Raw genomic sequence first — 22,671 nt, forward strand, 5'->3', positions numbered from 1 at the left:
ATTAGAACTGTAATATCTTACACCCATGCATGCACTTCAATAGAGTTTGTTGATCTCATGTTTATTGATTTGTGAGTGGATGGTCACTAGTCATTGGAATTCATGTGTAAGTGCTGATTTAGGGTTTGAAATGTTATCATATTTGTGTTTTAGCGACAAATCAATTGGAAAGTTTTGTGAAGTGCTCAATGCATATGCTTTCATCTTTGAATTTCGATGTTGGTGTTTTTGGGTTTTTGTCTTTGGAAAATGGTAACCATTTTTGGATCATTCAGGGTCAAAGTCACTGAAAGGTGAGTAACCAATCTCTGGGCTATGTAGTGTAGTTCATCAACTAGTTGAGAAGCGCAATCTCCTGCATTTGCTAATTACTTCTCCAGGAAATTTGAAAATTATATCCTCTAATGTATGACAGGTGAGAGAGATTTCCTTCCAGTACTCACCGAGCATAGCACGGTGGCAAGCAGAAGCCTTGGTGGCCCTTCAGGAGGTATTACAGCTATTAAAAGATCTCACTTGTTTGTAAAGAATGAGTGAGCATAATCATCATTTCTTGCTACTTGTTTCAAGAGATTCTAGTTTGAGCTCTTTTAACATATGTTTTTGCATTTTAGATGCAAAAAAATAGCATGCTTTTGACAGGTCAAGTGTTTCTTTTGATTTCTTTTTGCATAAAATGTTCTAGATGCCAACAAATCTTTCTATATTTGCCTCTTGATTCGAATGAGGTAACCAGGTTTTCCGGGACCCATTTCCATAAAGAATTATCACTTTCTTGCATCTCTACTTTCTCCAGTTCTTCGGTGCAATAGATTTTGTTCTCATGTACCAACTCAGATGTGCAATTATTTTATTGCTTGATCCTTAAAATACATTCTTTTCAAAAGAAGTGATTACAAGGATCTGGATATTTTGAAAATTCATATTGGATCTCTGTATATTTATCAGATATTTTAGGTCACTCGAATTTCTTGTCACATGAACAAAGTATTTCAAGTCAAAGACATGCTTTTTACGCCTTCAGTTCTTCTGAATCTCATCATGGGTACCAAGTTATATCTTTTCCCTTGCTGTCCTAGGCTGCTGAGGATTATATAGTTCAGTTGTTTGAAGAGGCAATGATGTGTGCCATTCATGCAAAGCGCGTAACACTGAGTAAGTTCGACTCTGTTTATCCGAATATTTTGACACGTTTAGTCAGCCTAGTTTATTTATTCACCTTTATGCATAAATGTGAAAGGATGCTCATAATCTACTTTTCGGTTGTTCCATAAAACCTTGTAGTTTCAGTTTTGTCATTTCATGAGAGGCAGTAAATCTTGAGAGATGCATGATACTCTGTCAACTCTGGTCTTAATCATGTCTTAATCTTCAAAAACTATACCAGTATGCCTGGGCCCTGAACTAGTTATGTGATCTGCCAGTACTGTTCTAGTACTTCATGCTTACTTGGGGATAAACATGATTGGGATTGCTAAGAGTTCCTTTCAGTCAAGTTGAAACATCCAAGGGGTTATGGGTCTAGGCACTTGATTAATCTGGATTCTCTTCTACTTATCGTTGTTCCATCAATTTACTATGTAGCATGCAATTAACTTGTTATTAATATCTTCATCATTCTTGACTTTGTATTCCTAATTCTTGAAATGTTATTTATTCTTGCTTCCCAGTGAAAAAGGATTTTGAGCTGGCCCGACGTATTGGAGGTAAAGGGCGACCTTGGTGAGAGCATTGCACAACATGCAAGATGGCCGTTGCCACCACCTAGTTGACTAACTTATCCTTTTGGTAAATAGCAAGAACCAACATAAATGTACAAGTTCATTGAAGCATTATGAAATTCTCGAACAATTATTCTAGTTGTTGAAGGGTGGGTGTGCTCATCAGTTATGTGACGGTCCAAAATGTACTTTCCTTCTGGAGGTTAGATACTCACCCAAAACTATGTTTCCAGCTAATTCTTCTGATAGGTAGATCTACATTATTTTCTGACATCCTTGCTGTACTTCAAACTTCAAGCCACCAAAGTTCCTCGATTATATTTAGTCTGTACTTATCCTGTCAAAATTCTGTTTTCTTGCTGAAGTTATTGTTTAATGCACCTATTAACTACATCAAAGCTTTTAGATCCCATGGCTGAGGAAGAGGATGTTTCTTCAATGATCTTAAGACCATAATGGTTCGGGGGTGTGAATCTTTGGATTGTTTGGTTTTTGTTCAAGAACTGCAGGTGGTTCCAACGTGCAGCTTGCCCCATACTTAACCGCATAGGGTGAGTTTGGGTCTAATTGGTTGAGTGGCATCACTCTCCCTCTAGAAGGAGAGGGTCATGGTTCATACACAGATTGTCTCAAACCCCCACCATTATTGTACTAAAAAAACGCCGTTACAAAATTTTTAGAAGGTACATTGCACAAAACCAATCTAAATTGCTTATCTGCATATTCATGATTGGTCCCTATGGCTTAGCTTGTCGTTTTTATTGTAAATCTCTTCGTATCTATTTCGTTGTCTCAGTTTGTCAACGCAAAATCTCACACTTTTTTCACCTTTGCAAATCATGAAACGGGATTCTGGAAATGTATCAGCAAAAGCAAAAACAGTCGACTAACGTAGCCATCCACCTTTCAAACGTTGCTATAAGTCTAAAGTCAGAGGCCATTTCTGCTTCTATCCATCTGAATGTCCAAACCATCAGTCACCTCAGATCAAAAACCTGTGTCTGATTTTGTCTTTGGTAGCAGTAAAAACATAATCATTCGTAGTTTATAAGGTAGGCTGATTAGATAATCCGACAAGTCTTCACAATTTGATTTTATTTTTTTGTCCTGTCTTCGTCCAATCATAAATCATACATTGTTGGATTAAAGGATATGCTTGATGTCTCTTTCCACAGCCCCCATTTTGTTTATTATATATATATATATATATATATATCCATGACTAGGATACATATACATATATATATATATATATATATCAAGAATACCTGTTATTTTCATAACATATTAATTTGATCCTTCATTATTATTTGCTTTAATATCTCCATATTACTATTACTATATGGGTAAATTACAGCTACCCCTATAAGATTTAGTCAAATTATAAATATCTCTTTTTATTTGCAAAAGTACAAATACTCTTCCAAATTGAAATAATTATTTAGTTCTTAGATGATGAGGTAAAAATTGCTATCTTACTCTTAGTTATTTTTTTTTAAAAAAATATATATGAAACATGTAAAAGAAAAATGTGAAGGTGGATAAAATAAATAATCTATCGAGATTATTAGATCATGAAAATATTTAATAGAATTCCAGAAAGTATATAAAAATTTAATTCATATCCAAAAGGGCATTTGGACAATTTATCATAAAAATTGAGTACAAGAATTATAACATACATATATATATATGAAGTAGAGACAAAGTAAACACACTAAAAGTGTCATTTAGTGTAGCTGTGGTCACAATCCGATGAATTGATTGAATTGTGTTGAAATCAAATGTTTGGTTTAATTTCAGTTTGGTATTTGGTTTTATTTTAATTTTGATTGCAAGTAAACTGAACCAAATAGAATGCCAACTTATTTTTTTTTTTTTAATAAATACACACACACACACACACATATATATATATATATAATAGTTTAAAGTATTGAAAAGTGTTAATACATCAATCTATTAAAATGCTCTACAAATCTATTCATTTCAAATAACTGCAAGTGGGTATTTTTAGCCATGATTTTTTTTTTTGTTCTTTTCTAGTTATGTTATGAATTTGCAATATGGTTCCAATAAGCTCCCCTATTGAAAATTTTATCATACTAAATAATTTTTTTTTAATTATTTATTTTTCAATTCGATATATATTTGGTACTTATACCAAATTTTCAGTTGGATTGGGTAGCATGGAATGCACATCCTTATAAAGTGGTAGGTTTCCTGCAGCTCTTAGTAGTCCATGTGATTCCTAGATTGGGATATTGGTGGGCAACTATTAGTCAAAGCTTGCAATTTGTTTGGTAGGACCAGCAGTTCCATTTTTCTCCATTATTACAAGAAAATATTCCTATTTCTATGTATTTAATATTATTTATGATGTCTTCTTATATATATCCACTTTCAACAATCAAATGTTTGCTATTTACAGCATAAAACAATTCCTCAACTTCAAGAACCCCTTTTGGTACTCTTTCCTTATCACCTGACTTTGATCACTATGGATAAGTTGAGGCAAAAGCTTCCCAAGATTCAAGATTGTTGCTTGTCTGAAGGTGAGTTGCCCTCTTTCTATCTATGTCTCTATTCTCTTGTTTGAAGCTAATTTGTCATCATTTCTCTGTATTCTGGATGCATGTTTTGGTGCAGAGGTGAGCAGTATTGAATGGGAATTCATAGACATGACTGAGCAAGAAGAAGACATCATTAACAGAATGCACAAACTTGTCGGAGACAAGTAAGAATCCGTCTCTATTTTTAAGAATGTCTTGGGACAACATATGTACAATGGATTGATGTCTTCATAGGTTGCTAATGCAATGTCAGAAACAATACTTCTCCTCTGGTGGGATGTGACTGACGGTAACCGTTTGTGGTCCTTCAGGTGGGCACTGATAGCTGGGAGAGTTCCGGGCAGAAAAGCGGAGGAGATTGAGAGATTCTGGTTGATGAAAAATAGCAACGATTTTAAGAACAAAAGAGAGAAGAAAAGGAGACAGAATTGTTGAGCTTATGATCACTTTGTATGTTTTGGGTTGTTTTATCCATTGTTAGATTAGTGATGGTGGCTACATCTTCTAAGTTTATTCCTTTTTTGTTTTTTCCATGGGTTGTAATGATTCTTGATGTTCAATCCAAGAATCTTATTTTAGTTGCTGATTGTCCCCATGCCTATGTTGTTTGGATTTTGTGAAGTTTCATAGGTGGAGGTAATGAAGTTGGAGGATAAGAAGAATCAATTGGCACTTGAGGTGGTTTCTTCAAGTAATTTTAGAAAGTTTAAGTCGCGTCTTACAATAACTTTTACTTTTATAGTAAAAATAAATTATAAGAATAATTACAACACGAGAAGTGTTTAAAAATACAAAAATAAAAAATTAAAATTTTAAAAATTAAAGTGTTTAAAAAAATTAATTAAATATTTATAATTTTATCAATAAATTACAAAATTTAACAGGTAATTTATTATAACTTTTTTTTTTATCTAAAAAAATTTAACTTAAACATTGGAAAGGTCAAAATTATAAATCAAAAGCATTTTTTTCAACTAACTTATTTTTGATAAAAAAAATAGAATAGTATTTATTTTTAAGGCTTAAAGGAATTTTCGTCCCCTAACTTCAGGTCATTCTCATTTTAGTCCCCTAAGTTATTAGGATTCTATTTTGGTCACATAAACTGAAAAAATCTCAATTTTTGTACAAATTTGATTGGAAAGTTGAGTCACTCGCCGAAACAAGTCACATGCCAAGCATGTGACTTTTTAAATGGGACCTTGCATTGTGATTGGCTGAAGAAGATGATGTGGTGAAGACATCGCCTGAAGTTAGGGGACAAAAATTGCCTTTAAGCCTTTTATTTTCAGCCAATTACAATGCAAGTCCCAATTTAAAAAGTCATATGCCTGTCATGTGACTTTTCCCGGCGAATGACTCAACTTTTCGATCAAATTTGTACCAAAATTTAGATTTTTTCAGTTTTACGGAACCAAAATGGAACCCTAGTAACTTAGGAGACTAAAACGAGAATGATCTGAAACTAGGGGACGAAATTAATCCTATTTTTAATTATTGCAGACACTCCCTTAATCATGATTGGACATGCCCATATTCAACTTGTGGCCTCTAGCACGAAAATGAAAAAAATTAATGAAAATGTGCTCCTCAAATGGATTGCTTCTAGACGGATAACTAATCTAGAAAACAACATCTTAGTTGATTTTCAAGTTTCCTATGTAATATAGATGAATTTATAAAGAACACGAGGATTGAGAAAAGATTATGCTTATGCTCCATGATTAAGCTACAAATAATACCTTATCACGTTCAAAAATATTAGTCTTGATTAATATAAAATATCACAATTCTTGGACCTTGTAATAATTAATATTTAAATTATAAATGATTGTGTCGTTGGTGCTGGTCCTGTTCTAGAGGTTTAACGCAGTGGAACAATTACCTCGATTGTGCAACCGAGCTTATCACGAGCTACTCAGCTTTATCTCATAGATTTTCATTCGTGTATAAATTTGAAAAGTTAGGATGGAGGTTACCAACACAATTGTATGCAAGATAGCAAGAATTATGGGCAAAGGCCCAATTTTATAGTTTTATTCCTTAATACAAATTACAAGAAAAAGACTTGCATATAATGGACCTCATCCATCCATTGCAAAAAGCATACAAGCCTTAACCAAAGCATATAAAGATACAACCTTGCAAGATGACACCCCCAAACTGCTAGGCAAATTTGTCTATAACTGTTACACATAACTTGAACGGTTGCAGCCCACCATCTGCCATATAGATAGGTGGTTTTCATCTGACAACCGCGTGTTACATGCTTAGCCCATGTAGCCAATTGCTAAGACTTATGATGCGCACTGGGCTGCGCTGGCCCGACCTTGAACTGAATTGACTCAATAAATAAATTGGTTAGTTCGGTCCAGGTCCACTTGGGATTGGGCTTGTTCCAAGCACCAATACCTAGGATCGGCCTAGCCTGGTGGACTAAGACCAGCCAGGCTAGTGGATTGGCCCAACTGGGACAATTTCTTTTAATGATGCATGCCATGTATTTTTATTTTGTTTTTCTAAGTTGACTATACTAGTAGGTTCTTTAAAATTTTGAAATTCTAAAACTTTTATATTTATTGTTTTACTTCACAAATTACGTTGTTTTAACTACTCTTTTTCCTTGTTTTAAATTTTTATTTGATTTAATTCATTATTTATTTATTTCATCAAATAATCATAAATTTAAGTAATTATCCAAAAGATACCTCAATTCATAAAAAAGTAAAAATAGAATAGGTCCAATCAGGCTTAATCTGGTCTTGAATTGTGTTAGTCCATGGGTTTGATGAGTTTAAAAATAGACACAATTAGGACATATTTAAAGCTTTTGGACCAACCATGAATTGAAGTGGGTTGGTCATGGACCAGATTTTTTTTAACTGGTCCATGCCCGCTTTTGGACTGGCCCGACCCGTTGTGCACCTTGAACCAAGACTTAGCCATTGTCCATAGTTGCTAAGACCTACTAGTCATGTGTGCACGCCGTTAGGTCATCCACTCACACCATTAGCCATCTTGTTGAGGAAGCCCACACATTTAGTGCCATTTGCGCGTACCGTCTATCAATCTACTGAGAGATGTCGCACAAGGGCGTTGTTTGTGCACACTTGCTTGCCGACTGTCTCCGCACATAGGCGCTCATCGCGCCCATGCATGTACATACTTGCCCATTTGCTTTCCAACTTTCCACAAAGTCCAACACGATGTGGAAACCCTAGCCTGCAATGCCACTATACGTTGACACTGACTATCGAGCCCAAAGCCTGCACGTCCACCCACTATATAGTCTATCATGCAGCGTCACAACATTCCTCAATCAGCCTTTGTACCATATTCTTCCATTCCTTCTAGTTTTATAGGAAAAAATCTTACCAACAGTCTGCTAGAATCTATCGATTGTCGTATATGCCTTGTGCCGACCCCTACCGACACACGCTGTCAAGTCTGGTGCGCATACCTGCCGTACTAAACTGAATAACTTTTCAAGGTGGTAAGTTACTTCTCCCACCAATTGATGTCGATGTTGGTTTTCCTTCTTTCCGCACAGAAGTACTTCCCATCAATTACAACTTGGTTGTCAGAGTATAGAGGAATAGGACTGGGGACTTGAATACAGAAGTCAGCAACAAATAAGTGATCCATTGTAGCTCGCAAACGGTGGAGCCTAAGTTGTGGTACTTAGTTTCTACTGTGGAGCGAGCCACAATCATTTGCTTCTTGGTTTTCCAAGAAATCAGCGCCTTGCTGAGAAATATACAAAATACAGTAAGAAACCTTGGAGAATCTGTGCAACTCGCCCAGTCAGCATCGCAGTACGTAGAGACAGTGAAAGAATTGGAGACTGGGAAGAACAAGCCACTCTCTGGGCATCCCTTCAAATAGCGGACCCGATGCAGAGCTGCCTCCAAGTGGTGTTGGCGAGGAGCATGAACATACTGACTGAGCTGTTGAGCTCCAAAGGATATGTCAAGGCGTGTGAAGCTGAGATATAAGAGTCTGCCCACCAGACGTCTATATTATTCAGGATCAAACAAAGAAGCAGAGAAATGGGAGGATAGCTTCAAACCTGCAGGCAGGGGAGAGGAAGCAGGATAGGAGTCCAGTGTCCTGTATTTCAAGAATAAACTTGTGCTGAATGATAGACATTCCTATACTGGAACGAGCAATTTCTAAACCAAGAAAGTATTTAGCAAGGTCAAGATCTTTAATAGTAAATGTAGCATCTAAGAATTTCTTAATCTCTACAATCTTGTGTTTTGATGAGCAAGTAATCAAAATGTCATCCACATAAACCAATAATGCAACCAATCCCACATTTGTTTGTTGAGTAAATAAACAGTGAACATAAGGAGATTGAACAAAGCCAAAAGACAGCAAATTATTCGTCACTTTCAAGTTCCATTGCCTAAATACTTGTTTCAATCCATACAAGGACATTTTCAACTTACAAACCTGTGCTAGTTGAACAAAGTAATCATCTGGTGCTTGCATATAAATGTCCTTATCTAAGTATCCATGGAGGAAGACATTATTGATATCCACTTGACAGGCCATCTCTAACTCGGAGCCACAACTAACAAAACTCTAATAGTCACTGCTTTGTCAACGGGTGAAACCTATCCACATAATCCACTCCCTCAACCTGGTTATAACCCTTGGCTACCAATCTAACCTTGTATCTATCAGTGCTACCATATGCTTTGAGTTTGATTTTGAACACCCATTTGCAACCTATGGCTTTCTTATCCTTGGGCAAGTCAACAACTTCCCAAGTGTTATTCCTTTCAAGTGCATCAAGTTCTTGTGCAATGGCTTCTTCCCACTCCTTGCACCCTTTTGCCTGCAAGTAGGTGCTAGGCTCCTGCATGGTAGAAAGTGCAGAAGAAAGTCCACATGTGAAGGTGCAAGAGAAAGTATGAAAGATGAGAAATGACAGTGGAAATCATTTAACCAGGCTGAAGGTTTGTTGTGTCTTTAGGATCTTCTAAGTGGAGGAATGGGCAAAAGAGTCTAAGCAGGAGGTAAACAAGTGGGATCAGACAAATGTTCAGAGGGTAAAGGGGTATCAAATGGAGAAGTAGAGGGGATAGAACAGCCAGATAACGGAAAGTTAGCTGTAGGAGTATCAGTGCTAGGCTGTGCAATGGGAGTATCAAGAATGTCAATCGGAATGACCATTGGACCAGAAGAAGGAGAATAATGAGCATGATAAAAACATACATTTTCATGGAAAGTGACATCTCTGAAAATGACAATTGTCTTATTGTCTAAGTCATATAATTTGTAAGCCTTTTGACCTTGTACATAACCAATTAGGAGACATAAGCATTCAAAAGTTTTGAGGTTGTTGTAGGATGGTGGTTTATTATGCAAGAACTCATAAGGAGATTTCCAATTAAGTGAGGATGAGGGAAGCTTGTTGATAAGATGGGTAGCTGTGAGAATGGATTCACCCCATAAAATGTTGGGGAGATGAGATTCAAATATGATGGCTCTAGCAACTTGCAACAAAGGTCTATGTTTTCTCTCTACAAAATCATTTTGTTATGGTGTGTGGATACAACTCCTTTCATGGATTATACCATTGTTGTGAAAGATGTCTTGACAAGAATGACTAAGGAACTCAGAACCATTATCAGTTCTAATGGCCTTTACTCTTTTATCAAACTGTGTTTGGATTTGAGAAAGAAAGGAAGACAGGATGTGATTGGCTTCTGATTTATGATGCATGACGAAGGTCCAAGTGACCCGATTGCAATCATCAACAATAGTGAGAACATAATTATATCTTGATAGAGAAGGTTGTCTGTAAGGACCCCAAATGTCTACATGTACTAAATAAAAAAGATTACATGCATGAGATACATTAGAGAGAAAAGGCTTTCTAGATTGTTTTGCTAAGGAAAAGATAAAATAAATGGGATTATTATTCACAGCAGTGATGTGTAAATCAGGAATTGTGTTAGTACAAGAGGACTAAGGTGGCCTAAGCGTTTATGTCACATTACATAGTTGCTAGAGCTAACAAAGGTCTTTTTAGCAGAGCAGCAGGACTGCTGAAGAGAGATGACTCTAGGAAAGGATTTGTTATCCAAATGATAAAGTTTTCCTACGTGCTTGCCTATGGCTAGTGGCTCTTTAGTCATCAAGTCCTGTAAAATACATGATGAAGTGACAAAGGTGTAGGCAACTGGATAAGATTTACAAAGCTGTGAAACAGAAATTAAGTTGTGTTTAAAATTAGAAATTAAAAACACATCTGTGAGAGTGAGTGTGGGTGAAAGATTGATGTCTCCAAAGTGAGTGGCATAGGCTACACTATTATCCAGTAAATGGATCTGTATAGGCTTACGAAGTGTTCTTAAGGAGTGAAAAATGCTTGCACCACTACACATGTGGTTCGTTGCTCCACTGTCTACTATCCATTCCCACTTGTAGCACACTCTCTTTGTATTGATATACCTGCCATTCCCGTGTCTTGCAAAGGTGAACCTTAACTGGATCTTGTGTCGTTTACGACTGCATAAATTTCAAGGCCTCTAGCAGTCTAGACATAATATCATCCCTCCGTATATTCAGCCTGTCTCCAGAATTCTATGCTTCAATTGTTGCAGTAGCATAGGCCCTGCCATTGTTCGCTCCTCTTTTCTTTTGCTCATTGAGGAATTCCATGTCACTTAAAACATGTTTCCTTAGTATATCCAGATCGCCCACAATGTTCAAAGGTCATTTGTCTTTTATCTATGAAATTCTTTTTTCTCACAGGCAATTTGATCCCCGCATTATGTTTAAAAATTTGTGTTCCTAACATTCATTGCACTATTCTTTCCAATTTCAGCATACTCCAAGCTCACTTGCCTAGGCCTTTCGACACACAGTACTATTGAATAGGCCTTATTCACACTCGGTAAAGGATCCAAAACTAAAATTTGGCTTCCAATGTTATCATATGGTTCATTCAACCTCATAAGAAATTGCATGATCTGGTTCACTTCGATTTGATCTAGCTTTGCTGTATTGCAATTAGAGGTGCATTTCCCACAGGAGCACATTGCTGGCGACATCAAAAAGACCAATTCATCCCATAATTGTTTCAGGTTTATGTAATAAGTAGTGACACTATGATTCCCTTGAGTCATGCAACTTATTTCCTGTTCTTTTCTGTACAGCAGAGGTCCGTCGCATTCCCCATATATGTTTTCCAATCTCAACCTGAGTGCACGAGCAGATGCAGTGTACAAGAAGGCATTAACTAGGTCCTTTGTCATAGTGCTCAACAGCCATGTTCGCACCACAGAATCATCAATGCGCCATTGCTTCATTTCAACAAAAGCTTCAATAGGTTGTGCACATGATTCGTCAATGAAACCCATCTTAACCTTATCTTCAAGTGCTATACGCACTAATCTGCCCCATGTCAGCCAATAGTTCCATTTAGTGGAGTAGATATCATCACTGAACCAGAGTGATCATTCGATAGATTCAGTGCAGCTGCAAATTCAGTTGCGGTCCTTGTTTCTCTGCTCGAGACATCAAGAAAAATGTTTGAGGTACTCGCCATAGGTATCACAGAACCAAGCTACCACTTGATCAGCAAAAATGGAATCAAAAGTTAATTTACATATCGATATGCAGAGACCATCATGATGATGGCTCTGATACCATGAAGAAATCTGCAGTAGAATGCATGGAAAAGATGAATCGGGCTTTAACAAGTAAGAAACTATGTGACGTCATCCGCTGTGATAGGACGTCCATCTGGGTGGAATGGTTGTACCACGGGCGATTACGAAATACATCAATTTGGACAGTTTCTGACCGTGGGGGTTCATGGGGGTGGAGAAAACTCTTACGACTGCTTACAATCCTGAAGCAGTTGTTGATTACCAGATTGGTGATGGGAATACATTCTATCTCTGGAAGGATCCGTGGCATTACCTTAGCCCTCTTATTGATAGATTTCCACGAGGGCCAGATCTTCTTGAGTTGCCGGTACCGACGAAGCTCAACAGTGTTGTTAAGGAAGGGCAATGGCACTAGCCCCTCATCATTGACATCGAGTGCTTGGAGATTACAGAGGCATTGCCTCAGATCCATGGAGAGAATGATTGAATCATCTGGCGCTTTGAGACGGGCCGACCTACAGCCCGAGCACTTTATAGATTATTGGAACCGTTGGGGCCCAATGTAAGCTGCGCTTCTCTACTTTCGGGCTCCCTGAAGATTTCTCAGCATATTTTCATCCTTTGGCTCGCTATTTTGGGGAAGCTATCTACGACTGATCGACCGTGGTTATCACACCTAGGTGACTGTGTTTTTTGTGAGGAGGGGGCGATAGAGACCCATAACCACCTATTTTTTCGATGTTGTTATGACTGACAGTATCTCACAGCTGTTAGGGGTTGTGCGCTTTGCCTGACCTAATCAAGATTGGCCACAAGACGTTAACTAGGCTGCGCGAAAATGGAGAGGGAAACACATCGTCAACACGACTTACCGGACACTTCTGGCTACTTGCATATATCACATTTGGAGAGAACGGAACTTGAGATGATTCGAGCAGACTAGTCGGCCACCATCTATTCTTGCCGTCGTCATAGTTGAAGATGTTAGACAGAGGATCCTTAGTAAAAAATTTTCATACTCGGTTAGTTCATGTGCATTATCCAGACTATGGCGTATCCCTTGATCTGTTGAGTGAGAAACCAATCGTTGAACTCTGTTGTATTGTACTATTGTACCTTTTTCTTAATGAAACTTACTTTTCCCCAAAAAAAAAAGATAAAGTAATCTGCATTAGAAGTCATGGAAATAACAAGAACAATAGCGAGGAAAAACTAATCTCAATAATCTGGAAAACTGAATGAATAATTACAGGTATAGAGGTGAAGAGTCAGCTTAAATATTACTGAGTTTACAAACTACCTCCTAACTACTCTAACTAATTTGGAAGCTGAAATAACTAAAAGAAACGTGATACAAAAGAAGGAAAAAAATATTTGCTAAAACGCGACTTCTAGCTACATTGCATTTCTTTTGGAAGTGCGTTGACTGATGCTAGGTTTTAATCATCTTCATGCCAATCATTCTCCTGTGATTGGGAAATGCACAGCTTCTTCAGAGATTATATGATTTCATCAAATATCAAGAGATATTAATAATTTTTCAAACAATAATAAAATATGCATAATTATATTAAATCTTAGGAGAGTTTATTGTAATTTACCCTAAAATAAATGTTATTTTTATATAAGTGGCTTGTACATGTTAAATTAAATAAAAGATACAATATGATTTAGAATAAAAAATCTAATCGGAATGTTTTATTTTATTTTTTTATTTTTTCACGGGAACAATTATATCCTTAGTTCCATAAATTAAGATATCAAGATTGTAATAATATAATTTCTTATCAAAACCAATATAAATTATGATAAATGGCTTTTGTTTCTTGGCACCTAACTCTTTTTTGCTATATGTTTCTTGTCACCCAACTCAAATGCCCCTTCCCCTTTGTGCATGTCTCAATTAAATAAATTTTACATTGGAAGAAGAAATCCAAAAATTATGTGCCCTCCTACCTTAAAATATTGTGTTTCATTTTCTTTATCATAAATTGATATTATATATAAATATTGTATTATATGTCTGTACTATTTATTAAATGAGATATCTCTATAATAATTATTATATTAGTAAAATAGAAGTGGTCTAAAACGTCGTAACTATATTTATTTATTTAATAAATAATTATTTTTTATTAATTATTTATGTTAATACTTTCTTAATCATAGACATCTAAATGCAATTAATTAATTTCATTAGTTATCATCAATTTTTTATTTTTATTTTATTATTTATTTATTAAATAAATAATATTAAAAATCTAATTACGCACATATATGGTGTGCGTTTCAATCAATTGTATATATTAAGGTTAATTAGTTTTAGACTCTTTATAAAAATATAAAATTATATTTTTCTTCTAAAAAAATTTAAAAAATCGTACTTACACCCCCTTCAAAATTTTTCTATTTACACCTAATTCTTTTTTATTAGAGTTTGGACAAAAAATGTTAAAATCGACGAAAAAGTTACATAAACTTTCAATCTTACTCCTCACTCTAACATGCCCCTAATAATATTTCTATACTTGTAAGGGAGTAAATGTGATATATATAAAGTGAAAAGGGTGTAATTATCATAAAATATTATTTTTGAATTATAGCCAATACATAAAAAAATATTCATTTATGAACGAAAAAACTAGTCATTTTTTTTATACTTGTTTTACTTCTTATATGTGGGGTGAGGTAAACACCATCATGAATAGATGCAGCAATAATGTTAATATCACTCCATTTATAGGAATTAAAGAAAAAGCACCAATAGATGACTAATTTTTTATTTATTTATGGTTATTTTCTATCAAATGGCTATAACTTGAGAGCAAAATTTTATTATAATTACACTTTTTTTTATTTTATATATATTATTTTAAACTCTTACAAATATAAAACTATTATAGAAAAATATTCAATGAGGGGGTAAAATTAAAAATTTATATAATTTTTGTTGGTGTCAGCTTTCATCCAAATTTTCATGGAAGGGGATCAAATATAACTGCTTCATCAATCAATCAGATCATCATCAATCATAACTAATCATCTGCCGTTTTGCTTCAAAATATAGTTTCTTGTTATGACAATGCAATACAACTGCTTCATAATTGCATGCCTTTGTCTGCTCTTGCTACTATTTTGAGCAGTTCCACAAGTGAAGTTTCTGACAGGGATTCTAAGGATCAACTCTCTACAGATTTTCACAAGAAAAGATAATAACTAATAAGCATATCAGACATTGATCATTTTTTATGATCTTTTTGGATTAGTTAATGTTGGAGTGGTGGGGTTTGGACGTGAATTGATTTTCTTGGATTTGCACAAAGAGGATGCCCGGAGTGAGTGAATCATTACAAGTGCGTTTGTGCTCTGGGACAGGGTTTGAAGGTCAGCTTGATAACGGGTTTAACTGGAGAAAATATGGGCAGAAAGATATTCTGGGAGCTAATCGTCCCAGGTACAAAATTCCAGTTTCTTGATTTTTACAAACTTTGTCCATTTGTTTTGTCTATGATCTCATTTTCAACAAGATGGAAATTGTGTTATAAATCTTTGTCGGGTTTGAGTTTGAGGCTTAATTGTTGCAAGAATACTATGCAAGTCAGTTTGGACATGTATATGTTGTCCTATTTCAAATATTGGAACTGTGTGGTTTCCTGTGACTTGTCAATCAAAAGTTCAACTAGCTCACCTATGTCAGTACATATGTAATAACTTCACTCTTTAAGACATTGTACTGATTAAATTACTTGTCTAGGCCACTTGCTTCATGGGCTTCTCCATTTTATCCCCCTATTTCTCATTCAGAAGTAACATTCTTCTCAATAGTTTCAGACCTTAAGCTTCTTAGGTGATAGAGACATAAATTGTAGCATGCATAATGCCACTCTTTGAGATATGTAATACAAAGAAACGACAACATCTACAGCCGATGAAGATAACCGGTTGTTATACTCACATCTGCTTGTCCTAAAATCACTCCTGTTCCAGTTTAAGGAACATCAGAACCTTAAACAAAAGCTTGACTTTGATCTCTTACAAAGGGTGTTCAAATTGGCAGGGCATATTACCGGTGCATTCATCGCCACGACCACCCTTCTGTCGTTGAGGTTGTTTACAAAGGGAAGCACAGTTGTATCCAAGAGAAGCTAAAACTGACGAAAGAAAACGTCAATGTACCAAGGAAAGCAGAAGAGAGCCCAAGTTTTTTGCAACAGATGATGATCGGCATTGAACCAGACGTTAAAGTTGACACATCCGAACTTGATCATCAGGAGGAGAATTTTCATTCCACCCTATTTGAACCTGAAAATTTGGAAACTCAATTCTTTTCCAAGGCAAAAGATTTTGTCGAGACAAGCTTTTCGCCTACTTTTTTCTCTCCAGCCATGTCTGACTCCTGTTTCTCACTGTCACCAGGCCAGGTGAACAATTTCGGGTTTGGTCACAATTTCCTTGGATCTGAGTCGGACTTTAGTGAGGTAGTCTCGTATCCAAATACAGTCACGAATTTCCTACTTGAAGATTCGGGTTTTTAGATTGATAACATGGATTTTGTTTCTCATTTCCACGACACATCTGGTTAGTATAGTCTGCAGTCCAAGAATGGAACAACTCTTTAGGTTGAGTCACGCGTACCTCACTCTCTGTAAGGAAATTCAAACTCATTGTAAATTGAATTTTCTGGATTGTTCAACAGTAATACTTTTGACTTGACACATTCACAATATGACAGCCCGACAACAAATACGCTCTGACAAGTTGTTGATGAGTTTAAAACTCCACTCTATAGAACATATTCCTTCCACTAATTGAACTCTTTTTTTCTTGTAGTTTTATTTCATATCGCAAGTGTATTACACTTGCCATGTAATTGGTTTAGTTTGATCAAACTTGATTGGGTGGGAATTTTTCGTTGTTTGTAAAGTATCTTGCAGCATGATTGGTTAATAAAATTTTCCATGGTATTTTCCTTTCTTTGTAATATTAATCCACTTGCTCTATGATTGTTTAGGTTCGACCGAACTTGTTTTGGATAAAAAAGTTGAGCATATGAAAAGTTTTTTATTTCTGAATTGATTTTTCCTTTTTCTTGCATGAAAAATGTTGCAAGTACTCAACACATACCATATTCTTGCATTAGGCAGTCAAAGGAAATCCTAGACAACTAGATCAAGTAAAAATCCTTGAATACAGCATATTCAGTTTTCCTAGCACAAGTGATGCAATCATCCAAAACCTTCTGCCAGTCATATTGATACTGAAAACCCTTTTCAGCAAGCAGATTAGACCCCCACTTGGTTTCATATTTAGGACACTCAAAGTGCCTGCAGAAAGTCAAAAGTCGGAAACAGCAAAAATCATATATGTCTTCTCAGATTGTTCTTAGCCTGCTGGGAAACAAGAATTCTGAAATCAATAATGCTTTGCAATATCCACAACTTACTCTTTCTTGATGCTTAACTCAGGATATTTCTGCTGGTAGTAGCTGGCAATTTCTGCAGTCGAGATGTAGCCGTTGGCGCAAAGGAATCGGCCATTCATTGAAGCTTCTTTCATGCAGAAGATGTGGGCATTGCACACATCGTCAATGTGAGCGGCTGGGATTTTTGCAAGCAGCTCTTGTAAGAAGTTCAGTGAGTTTAGTGCAAGTTCGTCGTTTGTGAGCTGTGCCAAGAACACCGTTGAGGTTGCAGATAAATATGGCATAAGACCATCTCCACCCACAAGGCCACAGGGCAGTGTCACCACCTCCATTTCTCCGGCATTGTTACTGCCAAAGCTTAAGAGTTCCTTCTCAGCCAATGTCTTTGCTCGAGTATAGTCCTGAAAAAGATTTTCCATGATAATAAGACAACAGTCAAATGCTAGTCTTGTTTGATGCAATCAAAGCTCCAATAATTTACTTTGAAAGATAAGAATAGTGGTGACTAGTGTTGAGAATTTCCAAGAAACTTGCCTTCTTGTTTTCAGCAGTGACAGATTTTCAGGAGACTTTAAAGCATGTTTTCAGAACTCCAACGTTTGTCATATTGAAAGAATCACATATGGAACTAAAGCTCTGTCAGTTTAGTTTCAAATAGTGCATCTTTCAAGTCTATTCAAAATGTCTACATATAGTTATGCCTGTAATTAGTGAATTATATTTTTCTTTCTACAATAAAAAGAAAGTTTGAGTGGTTTAGGCTCCTGTCACCATCACGAGCCAGGGCATATCCCAGGACTATTAACCAACACAATCTTTCGCACCTGGAAATCAAATCCACAATCATTTGATTGGATGTAGTCTATCCGAGCCAAGAAAAGCAACGACAGCCATCCGACAAATAAAGCCCTATCAAGACAGCAGCTTCTTACTTCTTACCTCAAGAACATCATTGTCATAAGGAATAGAAAAATTGAGAGGTGTCCAACAGGTCTCATCCATGAACTCCTTGAAACCACTCCCGTCATCCTTCAATGGTGAAGCAGCCATAACAGTGGCAGTGTAGATGAGCCGCCTCACCGTTCTTGATCTGATGCAAGCAGTGGCAATGCTCCTGGCTGCATCAACTGTTGCATCAACCCTATTTATATGCTGCTCCATTCATCAAATCATCAATCATCAATTCTTTTCAAGTATAAAGCTATAACACTAACTACTAAAACCACAACAAAGCCTAGTATGAAAGAACCTTGTAGCCCTCAGTGTGGAGCAGAGGGGTCGCCACATGAAAAACAAACCCACAACCTTGGATTGCTGCCTCAAATTCCTCTGGTTTGTATATGTTAGCTTCAAACAACTTCAGTCTTTCCTCCGCCCCACAAAAGCTCCTCAAAAGTCGTACCTTTGTGCTATCATCTACATGAATTAATCAAACACAAAGAATTAACCTTAAATGGAGGAAACAAACACATGAAAATCCAAGGCAGTGTTGCTTGGTACAACAACTTATTGAAGACACTAAAGAAGTCCAAGAAGTGACATACTCAAATTCCTGAGAGTTGCATGAACAGTATACCCTTCACCCAAAAGCTTCTTAACAAGTGAAGAAGCAATGTAACCTGCGCCTCCTGTCACACACACACTACACCTCCCCTTCTCCATTACTTAGCATGTCATTTTGATAAAGACTTTATTTCTTGAATATATAAAAATTATAGTTTAAATCAGATACTTTACAGTTTTGAAGGACTGTTGTTATAATGCATGCCCCAAGAAATTTTCTCCATTGCATTTAATTCATAAATTAAAAAGATTACCACAAAAATCAAAAGATAGTACTAAATGGATGAAAATTCATGAGAGCTCTCTCTTTGTCAAAGTCTGAACTCAGAGAGTGTTTGGCTAAGTTTATTTGAAATATTTTATAAGAACTTAAAAATGTTTAATCGTATTTTAAAAATAAATTGTTGAACTGTTTGGATAAATAAGATGTCAAAGCTTATAAAATGTTAGAGGGTTTGATATAATAAGTTTTTCATACTGTGATAATGACCAAAAAATCATCAGAATTTAAAATTATATAAATAAATAATTTTGATTTGGGGGAAACGTCAATTATATGAAAGGTAAAAATAAAATCCTAACAATTATGAATGTGTTTTTGTTTATTGAATATAAGATTAAATAACTTATAAGATATTTTAAAAAAAGTTGGCTGAGGATAACTTTTTTTCTTTCGTTATTTTAAATATATCTTATAAGATCCAAAATATCGTCTTTTAGAATCTTAAAAGCTCTTTAGGAAAAATTTGCCAAATAACTTTCGAGAGTTTATAATTTCTCAAACATTTTATGAGAAGTTTTTAAGTGCTCGTAAAATTAGCCGTAGTCATTTATAATATAGGATGATATTTCCTTGATTCCTTTATATTGATATATAGTAATGACCCCTTGAGAGCGGCTGACGTTGCGTGTCAGTCGGGTACTTTTTTATTTTTTTTTCTTGAGGTATCTTCAATTTCAATGTGGGACATTAATAAAATTTGTTGATATTAATTTTTGTTTTAGATGGTGTTTGACTAAGCAAGATGTGTTAATGAATGCGTATTAATATTTTTGGAGAATCATACTCAATAAATACTTGTAATTATTATTTGTATATTTTTCTTCAACCCTATTGATTTTATCAATGTTATATTTAAAACTATTGGATTCGGAACCCATTAAATGTTCTATTATTATTTTTATAATAAGTTTGAAAAAATAAAATTTTTAAAATTTTAAATTTATATCAAAATTAAACAATAAAGTTTCTTAAACCGAACGAAGCAAGTGTACATGTTTTTCTTTTCCTAATGATATTACCAGAATACATTATTAAATTAATTTATTAAAAAATATTTCTTCAATGATAATATAAAAACTATTCAAATTTTTAATATATGCAAATTGAACAACGTTGAAATACAAATGATGATATTGATTTGCACTGGAAAAAATTATATTTGAACATTGGAATAAGTCTTTTTTTATCCAATTGAACATGCTTTCAACTTTGATTTTAATGAATTTTTTAATTCTATATTTAGGTCAGCTTAACTAATTTAAATTTTTTATCTACTCTTTTATTTTCTAAACGATTACGTTATGTTCAGATTAATTTTAAAAAAAAAAGATAAAATTATCCCCTTGTGATATGTATACAATACCCCATATGAAAAAATAGTAAAATATTCTTATGTATTTTTCAAATTGAAGTAAAATTATCCTTTATATATGGCGGTGTAATTCAAGCGCTAGCTTTGAGAATTTATGATTTTTTTATGATTTTTAAGATTAAAATATTATTTTATATATAAATATATACTATCATAAATTTATATTAATAGTATTTATTATTTAAAACAATAGATGTATTTCTATTAACAATATGTGAAATAATATATAAACTTCACTAAAAAAAAAAGAAGCAAAATTTGGAGCGGATCTCATGACAAGTAGGATCAGTTATTGGAACTATGGAGAAACGGAATCATACTGTTGACATCATATTCCTCTTAGTTTCCACCCTTTACTGTTGGAGAGGTATGTCCGTTGCTATAATCGTTCCAATTATTGTGTTATAAGTTATGTTCCTATCTCTGTACCAAGAGTGGAAGGGTAAAGTATTATAACATAGTTTGAGGTAAATTACATTTTTGGTCCTATAAGTGGACCTATTTTCAGTTTTAGTCCCACACTTAGGCCAATCCGTACATTTAGTCCCATATGTGGATTTTTTTAATTTCAGGACCAAAAGGGGGATTCCGTCAAAAACTTAACGCCAGTTTTAATTTTTTAATGGAATCCCTCCTTTGGTCCTGAAATTGAAAAAAATATTTACATATGGGACTAAATGTGCAATTGGCCTGAGTGTGGGACGAAAATTGAAAACATGTCCATTTATGGGACCAAAAAAATGTAATTTACCCCATTGTCAAATGCCCTATCCGTCGAGTATATGGATATTTCTGGATAACTGCAAAAACATATTAGTATATTATTAAATATTGAAAATTATGATTTATTTATTATAGAATTTTTTTAAAAAAGGAACTAGAAATATCAATAAACAAAAAGTACGTAAAATATGGGTAAATTACATATTAACTTCAATGTTATTCAAAATATTCATATAAGTCCTTGTAAAAAATAAAATATTATTTTATCTTCTGTATTTTTTTAAAAAGAGCACATTGCCCCTGGTGCATTTAATGTGAGTCTTAAGGTACAATGACAAGAATGCCCCTTTTAAATCAACATATATATTTAATTTGATTTAAATGTATGACTCAGATCTAATTATGTTTATAGAAAATAAAAATATATTATTTTAATATATAAAAAATCCTAACCATCGCCTCGATCTTCTGTCGCCTTTTTCTCCACGGTCCGATCACCTCTCGATGTTGGTCCATGACTATTGGAAAGTCCATCCAATGACGAGTATTTTAACAGCCCACCCACTACCATTTAGCCTTCAGCGAGTTATCTTCATTTTTTCTTTCACCAATCTCCTAACCTGGGCTCTAGTCTTCTACTACTTTTTTGTCTCCGTCACGGCCACCGCGCTTTAGCTCTCAGTTGACCACTTCTGAAAGCCAACTTCAGGCGATCATTCTGCACCATCACCCACCTTCAATCTCCCCTGCTCCGGTGACTTCTCCTCCTTTTCCCAATCCATCATTCCACCGTCTTTCAACATCCTCCTTTTTTATTTTTATTTTTTGGTTTGTTTTTATATATAAATTGAATTATATATTTTATATTATATTTTTAAAATATGTATAATTGAGAAAGTATATAAAAAATCTTAGTTTAAATATAAAAATATATTATAATTGGAGTCACTACAAAAAAATATCTTTTCTTGTGACCAATTTTATATGAGGAAACTAAATTTTGTCATGTATAAGGGTAAATTATACTTTTGGTCCCGTAAGTGGACCTGTTACCAATTTTAGTCTTAAGGTACAATGACAAAAATCCCCCCTTTGGTCTTGAAATTGAAAAAAAAGATCATGTCCAGTGGTCCGCCTCCTCTAATCTTTTTTCTTTATTTTAACATTCTTTTTCCTCTTGTGATGTTGTAGATGAGGTACTAGTAGGATTGTGATGATGAGTCCATATTCCGAATCTTTCATATGTGGGCAAGTTCATTCGGAAGCCGTTCACTATTGCCAGGGCTAACCTGACCAGACTCGTGTGGCTGGCCAATGAGGTTTGGCGCCAGTTGTAGCTATACTAAGCCAGCGGGGACTTCAAGGATGAGTCTGCAAAAAACAAGG

The 22,671-nt window shown here is 35.0% G+C and overlaps 5 protein-coding genes across 5 annotated transcripts in view; 3 read left to right on the top strand and 2 right to left on the bottom strand.

Annotated features, from left to right (window-relative positions):
• The window catches only part of LOC105173094 (histone H3-like centromeric protein HTR12), a 2,802-nt gene extending 684 nt beyond the window's left edge, over window positions 1-2,118 (top strand). The window contains 3 exon segments of the mRNA XM_020697974.1: window positions 358-490; window positions 1,080-1,155; window positions 1,671-2,118. Of these exon segments, the coding sequence (XP_020553633.1) occupies window positions 358-490; window positions 1,080-1,155; window positions 1,671-1,726 (265 nt within the window). The 3' untranslated portion in view covers window positions 1,727-2,118.
• On the top strand, window positions 4,119-4,956 carry LOC105173140 (MYB-like transcription factor ETC3). Its single transcript, XM_020697988.1, has 3 exons — window positions 4,119-4,276; window positions 4,371-4,458; window positions 4,606-4,956. The coding sequence occupies exons 1-3, from the start codon at window positions 4,222-4,224 to the stop codon at window positions 4,727-4,729; spliced, it is 267 nt and encodes an 88-aa protein (XP_020553647.1). The 5' UTR covers window positions 4,119-4,221; the 3' UTR covers window positions 4,730-4,956.
• On the bottom strand, window positions 7,861-8,851 carry LOC110012821 (uncharacterized mitochondrial protein AtMg00810-like). The gene is made up of 2 exons (XM_020697790.1): window positions 8,364-8,851; window positions 7,861-8,308 (listed from the first exon to the last, which is right to left on the bottom strand). Exons 1-2 carry the CDS (start codon window positions 8,849-8,851, stop codon window positions 7,861-7,863), a joined length of 936 nt encoding a protein of 311 aa, XP_020553449.1.
• LOC105173141 (probable WRKY transcription factor 30) lies at window positions 15,249-16,715 on the top strand. Its single transcript, XM_011094803.2, has 2 exons — window positions 15,249-15,376; window positions 15,980-16,715. Exons 1-2 carry the CDS (start codon window positions 15,249-15,251, stop codon window positions 16,455-16,457), a joined length of 606 nt encoding a protein of 201 aa, XP_011093105.1. The 3' UTR covers window positions 16,458-16,715.
• LOC105173142 (putative anthocyanidin reductase) lies at window positions 16,996-19,035 on the bottom strand. Its single transcript, XM_011094804.2, has 5 exons — window positions 18,889-19,035; window positions 18,594-18,760; window positions 18,284-18,496; window positions 17,366-17,745; window positions 16,996-17,246 (listed from the first exon to the last, which is right to left on the bottom strand). Exons 1-5 carry the CDS (start codon window positions 19,004-19,006, stop codon window positions 17,087-17,089), a joined length of 1,038 nt encoding a protein of 345 aa, XP_011093106.1. The 5' UTR covers window positions 19,007-19,035; the 3' UTR covers window positions 16,996-17,086.

The sequence above is a fragment of the Sesamum indicum genome, linkage group LG11, assembly GCF_000512975.1.
Source record: "Sesamum indicum cultivar Zhongzhi No. 13 linkage group LG11, S_indicum_v1.0, whole genome shotgun sequence".
Lineage (NCBI taxonomy): Eukaryota > Viridiplantae > Streptophyta > Magnoliopsida > Lamiales > Pedaliaceae > Sesamum > Sesamum indicum.